The sequence below is a fragment of the Aptenodytes forsteri genome, unplaced genomic scaffold, assembly GCF_000699145.1.
Source record: "Aptenodytes forsteri isolate BGI_AS27 unplaced genomic scaffold, ASM69914v1 Scaffold81, whole genome shotgun sequence".
Classification (NCBI taxonomy): domain Eukaryota; kingdom Metazoa; phylum Chordata; class Aves; order Sphenisciformes; family Spheniscidae; genus Aptenodytes; species Aptenodytes forsteri.
In genome coordinates, this window is record NW_008795259.1 from 1921409 (window position 1) to 1929445 (window position 8037).

The window sequence follows — 8037 nt, forward strand, 5'->3', positions numbered from 1 at the left end:
GCTCCGCCATCGGGGGTCGGGGGCGGCGGGCCCGAGGGGGGATCTCCCCCGGGAAGGTGGGTGTGTGCCTGTTTTGATGCCGGCTGCTCTCCCCTCCTGCAGGTACTGGGATGATTTCCACGCCTGCACCCTCACAGCGCTCACCGATTGCCAGGAAGGAGCGAGAGACCTCTGGGAGAAATTGAGACGGGAATCCAAAAACCTCGATTTCCAAGGCAGCTTATTTGAACTGTGCGGAGGCGGCAGCGGCGCGGCACCGTCCCTCCTCCCGCCGGCTTTGCCCCTGCTCCTGGCGGCTCTGTGGGCCGCGCTAGTGACCTGGCTGCCTTTCTAGGGGGGCGAGCACACTCACACCCACACCCTCTCCATGTGCTGGATCTATAGAGGAAGTGTCCATCCGTTGCTTTGGGGACGTTGTGCTTTTCTGTGGTTGATGATGATGATGGTGGTGGTGGTGGCTGATGATGGTGAAACACCCATGTAGGACTGTGGAAGCGTTCTCCCTTTATTTTTTGTGTTTTATTTGCCAAATGTTACCAAACAGGCAGCGGCGCGCAGCCCAAATCGGACCTCAGCTTTACTATCGCTTCGAATCAAAAATAGAAAAAAATAAAAGTACAAACTCGAGCCCTCGTTGTGCAAAAGCAATCTCAGGAACGGCTCTGGGCCACCTAACGCTAAGGTTGTAATCGGCCGAATGCCCCCCCCCGGCGGGCCACGGGCTCCTCTAAAAATGTGGCAGTGTGCGAGGCGAGAACAAAAACGCAGACAAAAAAAGGCGCTGGCGATGAATCCAAGGTAGATGTCCACGTGTGAAGCATATGGTGAATAATTCACAATCTCTCATCTTTCCTCCACAGTCGCTTGTTTTCTGGTCATTCCACTGAAAAAAAAAAAAATAAAAAAGAGTATTTTTCCTCGAGGGGAAAAGAGAGAGAGAAAGGGAAACGAACAGTTAAGGAAGGAAGGAAAGAAGGAAAGAAGGAAGGAAGGGAAGGAGGAAGGAAGGAAGGATGGATGGAAGGAAGGAAGGGAAGAAAGAGATGTGTCCAAATGCCCGGAGGAGTGAAGGAATGCTGCTAACAGATCTCTGAGAGTTTACCTTTACTTGCTGTTCGCAGGCATCTTTCCGAATTCACTGCCTTTAATTTTTTCCTCCTCTTTGTTTTAGATGTTACACATACCAGTAAAATATCTGAATATCCAACCGTAGAGATCACAAAAAGGGGGCTTAAATGTAAACCTAAAGAAAAAAAAACCCAAACAACAGCAAAATGATTTTGAAAAAAAGACCCCAAACAACAACAGCAAAATGATTTTGAAAAAAAGAGCCTTGATTTTAAAAGAGAAAAAAATGTAATTTAAACAAGAGTTTATTATAAAGTCAATTCAGCAAAAAAAAATCCTACAAAAAAAGATTTGCTACAAAGTATAGACATAAGTATAAAATAAAAATTATTGTTTGAAATGAGGGTGTCGTCCTTTTTATAAAATATGCCTAGACTATCTTGAAAAGGACAGGGCTTTTAAGGCAAGGAAGGCTAAATCCCGAACCGATCCCTTGATGAACATGGCAATTTCAGTTCAAACAAGGACAGGGCGGCTGAATTGGTTAGTCTCAGCTTTCCCTTTTTTCTTTTTTTTTTTTTTCCTTCTACCATTTTTTTTTTTTTTTTTTTTTTTTTTTTTTTTATAACTATTGAAATGATGAAAACTCCAGATCGGGTTTCTTGGTCTTCTAAGCTTGCCAGCTTTGATAGATTCTGGCAGTTCTAGGAAAGTATTTGTGTTCAAAAGTAGTTTAAAGGTTCTCGTGATAGGTGAAATTGATCCAAAGCCTGAATTTAGGAAGAGGACTGCTGAAATAAAAGGTAATTGCTTTTCTGTTTCCACAGTGAAGTAGTCAACTTACAGCTCCTGCAGCTAATCAGAGTTATTAAGGCCCTACATGTTCAACTTAATACATCAAAGAGTAAACACGTCCTTTTTTCTTATAAGGCGAGAGCCCAGCTGGCGACCGGGGGTGGGTGGGTGAGTGGGTGATGGGGAGGTAGGGGCCACGAATTGGTTTGAGGTGATTTATTCCGGTGGGGAGTCGTTGCCTGTGCAATAGCTCTCCTTTGCCAACGTGTAGGGTGGCAGGGTCTCTCTCTCCTTCGCCCCCTCTCCCTGCTCCCCTTCCTTCCCAAGGTCCGCAATGTAATGTGTAAGCAATAGCAAATGTAACAGTTCATAAATCAAACAGTGGGTCGCAAGCCAATCTGCATTTCCCAAACGGTTTGAATCCCAGCAACGAATGCGCTCAGGAACTGGAGCCAGGCGCCTTTACCACTGGAAGCAATGTTGATTTTTTAATGATAAAATACATTATGTGTGTGTGTGGGGGGGGGGGCTTTGGGGCTTTGCAGGGCTCAGCCTCGCTTCGGCAGACACAGGTCTGCTTGCATTTCGGTTTCCTTTGCCCTCCCTCTAGACTCAATCCCCACCACCACCAAAGAGAAAGCAAAACCCTGGAGAGCAGAGCTTTGTTTAAATGGTTTGGGTTATTTTCCCTCCCCACAGAGGATCTAGACCTAAATTGATTTTTCTGTGCACATCTCTATATTCATGAGGTCAGGCGCTGCTGTTTTGATTTCCTGTAGCACGAAATACCAGCTGCCGAGGAGAGAGGGGAGAGAGAGCCCTTGCTGGGGTGCGAGGGGCTCCGCAGATTGCTGTCTCCGCCGGCTGGGCCCCGGGCACCTTTCGCCGGCGGCAGGCAGCCCGCTTCGCCCCGAGGTGCCCGGACGCCGGTCCCGCCCGCTGCCGGCATCCCCCGCCTCGGCGCCGGGATGCAGCCGGGCATGCTCCCGCCGCGGCCCCCGGCTGTCGGACGGTGCCCGTCCGTCGGAGGACGGTGGGAGGGGAGCCTCTCAGCTTTTCCTCACCTCTCGGAAGAAAGCTGAAACTCCGTAATAAGGGGGCGATTTCCAGCTCATTAGTGGACTCGAGTTATCTTCGCGTGAGGTTGAATTACTAATGGATAAACTCTCCGTAATTAGCACATCCCCCAATTAGCCCTCCGTTGAGGCGAATGGTGGCAAACGGTGGCAAACCGGGGAAAAAAGAGCCGACCGGGTCAGGATGGGGCCGGCGGCGGCGGCAGGGCGTCCGGCGGTGCCGGTGGCCGTGCCCCTCCCCACCCCTCCTGCCGCCCCCCGGACACCTCCCGAGGAGCCTCCCGTTTCGGGCTCCTAATTGCCGGGCGCCCATCCCGGGGGCGCAGGCCGGGCACCGGGCATCCCGGGCCAGCCGAGGCGCAAGGAGGTATTTGCTGCTCGAAAACCTGCATTGCGCCCCCGGGATTTCCCACACAGGCGGCAGGGACTGCAGCAAACCCCGGTCCCGCCGGCTCAGCTCCCCCCGGGCAACCGGTAAGCGAGGCTCTCCCCGCCGGCAGCTCGGTATTTTTTTCGGGAAACGCGAGCAACCAACAAACTCCCTCCCCTCCTTCATCCTGTTCATTTTATAAGACCCCCTCAGTGCGCAAGACGTTGGTTGTTCCCCTTTCTGCCCCTTTCAGGTGTTATTTCTGAAGCCTGAGTGCAATGGTGGATTTTTTTTTTTAACCCAGGGATGATTGCTCTGTCTTGCCTTGTTTCGTGGCCAAGGAAACATGAGCTCTCCCCCAAGTTCCAGAAAGGGACTGAGCGTACTCGGTTTGCCTTCTGTCGCTTTGCACCTGCAGGGTTTCTAAGGGCTGGCAGGAGAGGGCTGCGGGGGGAGGCAGGGGTGTCGCTTGCCGGGCTGGTCCCGCTGCCCCAGGCAGCGGCACCTTTAGCAAAAGCCGGAGAGGTTCAAGCCTCTGAACACCCCTTAACTCCTGGGCAAACGTGAGCTGGTGAACTGGGGAGGGGAAAAAAGGCCACGGAAAAGCATTTAAACGTTGACAGTAACCACGATAAAATTATCACCTGCTTAAACAAAAAATATACAAGCACACACAGAGGAAAAAAAAAAACCCCAAACACAGATCAACAGGGAAAAAAACCCACAGCTGAAACAAAAGGCAAGCCAGTGCCTTTCTAGCTGGCTGGATAATCAGGGAGGGTTGCAGCCATTGCGGCTCTGTCTGCCCTAATTCCTGTCCCCAGCTCCGACTGAGCAACCGCAGCCCCGCAGTCCCCGGAGGGCCGCAGAAATCTGGCTCCTTCCTTCCCCGCCAGTGCTGGATGAACCCGTGCTCGGCAATCGGCTGCTCTCTGCCAGCCTCCACCTTTTAGCAGCCTGGCTCAGCTCTGGAGGGAAGGCTGCGCCTTGCTGCCCGCTTGGGCTGCCCTCCGACGCGGCGAGACTGCACCAGCACTGGGCTGAGGTGGTGGCGGTCGATTTTCTTCTTTTAAAGGCGGAGGGGGGGAAGTCACTTTCCCATCTGCTCCTGTTCAAGGCTGTAACAGGGAGATGGAGCGGGCCTGTGCTGGGAGCAAAAGCTTGAGCCAGGACGCACAAAACTGAGGAAACACTGTCTGAATGGTAGTGAGGGCAAACAGGTCGGTCCTTATGGAGAGAGCAGGGAGGGATGGTATAAAAGTAAAGCGCGGTACCCATTTCTCACAGAACGGTACACATTTCTGATGGCTAGGTCTACCCCTCAGAAGAAGCAGCGAGATGCTGTTGGTCCCTGGCTGGTTTGCACAGTCTAGGGACAAATCTATCGGTGACTCTTCCAGCCCTCTTCCTTTCCGGGGCCCTGTTTAAATCTGTGCAGTTGCTTTCCTGCCCAGTGAAATCCAGCAGGCTCTGTGAAGGGCTGACAACCGGAGGAGACAGAGGCCAGTTCAGCCTTCCTATTCATCAGGGCTGATTCATTAATAATTAGTGCCATTAGGTGCACTACAGTAGTGCCTGAGGGCCCCAATTAAAGGAAAGTGAGCTTGTTAAATCCAGAGCGCCAGATTCTCCCTCTGTTACTCCTGCCTGATGCAGAGGTGGTGCCTCCAGGGTGGGCAGCAGGAATAGCCCCAGCTTTCTAGGTATGCAGCCTCTCTGCCTTCCCCTTCCCTCCTCCTCCTCCAGCTTTTCCCTCTCCTTTCCCTTAGCTGCAGATCCTGCTTAAGGACTGCTGCAGAGAGAGGCTGGTACTGGAGGTGGCTAGCAGGACTAGAGGGAGGAGGTGGCAAATCGGGTTATTTTTCAGAGCCGCTTCATTCTTCATCACAGGGCAAAGGAGTGGGTTTGGATATTGTTTTTGCAGGGATGGGGGTGGGTGGGCAAAGTGATGGGGACTGCAGAGGAGTCTGTTACAAAATCAGATGCAATTTTAGCTGTCCGAAAGAGTTGCTTTAGGCTACAGGCAGCTCATGATCAATGGTGCTGTTGGCAAATATGCTTCCAGCCGGTTGCTGTCTCTCCTGAGGGACAGTTTCAACCCAAGGCCCTTTGCAGTGGTGGTACAGCAAGGGGCTTTCGTTCGCTTTGGGCTAAGGACCTTCTGCTGCTCAGTTCCACCAGTGAGAAGAAAAGCTGGAGGTGATGTGGGAGAGAGACACAGCACTGTCATTGGTGAGTTATTGGCTGTTCCTTTCTCCTCAAATCCCCACGGTGGGACTGTGTTAGAAGATCTTACTCAAAGCCCCACACTCCTGAGCTAAGGGTTTGCTAACCCAGGCTGTGCTGGCATAGGCTTTGCCTTTCAGGAGATACTGCAGAAATAGGTTTAAATGATTCAAATGATCAGAAACCCAACCTGTGGCCTCTGCCCTAGCTTTTTAGTTTTTATTGTTTGTTTTATTTTGTTTGTTTGTTTATCTCCTAAGCTGATATGAAGGAAAGATGGAAACAGCCTGCTGAAGTTCAAGGTGAGACTGACCATCAGTTCACCTGAGTGCTGGTATTGACCAGCAGGAATCCATGCCTACAGGTGCTGGAAGTCTCCTCAGCAAGAGAAACAGCATTGCTGCAGGGGACAAATGACTATTCCTGACCTTCTTTACACAGCCCTTCTCTGGGAAAAAGTATCCCCTGAAGTCAATATGCATTCTGCCTAGGTAAGGATTTTGAATGCTCAGTTTTGCCTCTGACAGGGATGCTGTCCAAATACGAACTCCAGGTTCATGTCACCAAAATATGAAGTGCTTGTGTGTGCATCGTACTTTCTGCCTCCAGGTTTCTTGCCTATGATATCAATTTATTAAGGACTGTGGAAAAACTTACTAAATCTCTCGAGCATCAAAGATCAAATCTGCAGGGCACCTTTTTTGCTGTGAAGCAGCAGACTCAAGAATGGATGGGCAGTGCATCCTTTAATACCACGAATTTTTATAACACTTTGGGAACTACTGGAAATTCAAACTGATGCTCCCTAAGGCAGGGAACAAAAAACCAAACCCCAGCCAACCAAACTGAAAAAAAAATAGAAGAAGGAAGAAAGGAAGAAAACATAAGAAAAAAAATCGTCACTGACATAGATAGGAATTGTTTTAATCAGATTTATCCTTCCTTAAACCACCTATTTTGCTGCAGACACTATCAGTAAGTTTACTTCAGGAACGGCTAGGTACATGGTCTAATTCTGCCAAATGCACCTCTTCAAGAGTCAGATCATGTGTTTAGTATAGTGTCTCTGTCAGAACTTCTAATAGTAGTATCTTAAGTATGAGAAGTTTTGCAGTAAATTGAGAGTTTGGTATTTATGCTCCTAAAATGCTTAATGCATTTTATTTTGACTGGGTAGTGAAAGAGGTCTTATCCATTCCTGTGCCCCTTTGGGGCACTTTCAATTTTCCAGTCCTCTGGCACAAGCTGCCTTTGCAAATGAATGAGTCCTGTAAAGCCACTGCCCCATTTCATTTCCCATATTCCAAGAAATCCCTAAATTATGTTGTCAGATGAAAAATCCAGAACATACTTTGTTAGCATGGAGCATTGGTCACATTAGTTTTGCAACGCCTCATTTAAGGATCCAATATGTCAGAAAATTGTCCTAAGCTTTCCTTTTTATTGAGGCTTAATAGGTGCCCTTGTCCCTTTTACTAGACTTGTGATGCAAGACTTGGTTTTGTTCTGTTGCCAAGACATTTCATTTGATCTCACTCACCCTTACTTCTACTGTCTATTAAATGGGAGGAGCACTTGGAGATCTTTGGTGGGTGGAAAATGCTACATAAGGAGGTAGGCATTATTAATTAGAACGATCTTATTTTATCTTTTAGCTTTCATCAGAAGAAAAAGTCTGGATTGAAATGACAACAACAAATAATAGGTAAAGGATGCTTCCCTGTGGCTTCATAGATTTGCTGTGTAACAGAAAACATTCAGCCCTGGGTGCACAAGAGTTGTGGTTCACGTCTCCCTCCGAAGAAGCCTCATTTTAAAGAACGTTGTAGCATACATACCTAATGCAGATGCTGTGCTGCAGGCATTTCAGGCTGTGAATTTCAGCCTGTGCCCTTGGCTAGGCTGTCGAGGACAAGTTGCAATACCTGTCCTTCTTGTAGAGATCCCAGTCCATCTTCAGCCATGTCGTTCACTGCTGGCGAGCTCCCTGTTTTGCTGTGCATCAAAGGTTCGCTTCATTCCCTTCCCTCCCTTTTCTTTAGGTGTCAGTGATTTGCGCTCTCTCCACCTAAATCGGAGATCTGGCACATCAATACTTAGAAGGCTTAGGAGAAGAAGAAAACATCAATATTTCACTGAACACACAAAGTTGCACAACTCCCCAGTCTCCATTTTAATGTCAGCTGTGGTTAGTTTGGCTTTTTTCCGTAAGCTGAGTAATTTCAGCTTCTCTTTGAATCCCACCTGTGCGAATAGCTTGGTTTTGTCCATTGCTAGTGTTAACAAGGAACTGTGAGGAGTTTGTTCAGGCTCACTAGTCAGGCAGTCCTGAGGTGGCTGACTTTCTAGGAAAAGCCACAGCAGGAATAAGTGAGAGCCAGCCTACGCACCAGGCACAGCTTTTGCTGGTCTTTAGCTTATGCTCCGACTCATGCTCATGTTAAACGAATTGCCATTAGCAACTGTAATATAGACAAATGCAAAGAAAAATGAGCTGGACGC

At 48.9% G+C, this 8037-nt stretch overlaps 1 protein-coding gene across 1 annotated transcript in view; it reads left to right on the forward strand.

Moving 5' to 3' along the window:
• Positions 1 to 883, forward strand: part of NRN1 (neuritin 1) — an 8418-nt gene extending 7535 nt beyond the window's left edge. Inside the window, exon 3 of the mRNA XM_009279226.1 lies at positions 103 to 883. Within this exon, the coding sequence (XP_009277501.1) occupies positions 103 to 334 (232 nt within the window). The 3' untranslated portion in view covers positions 335 to 883. The remainder of the gene's footprint in view (positions 1 to 102) is intronic.
• The last annotated feature ends 7154 nt before the right edge of the window (positions 884 to 8037 follow it).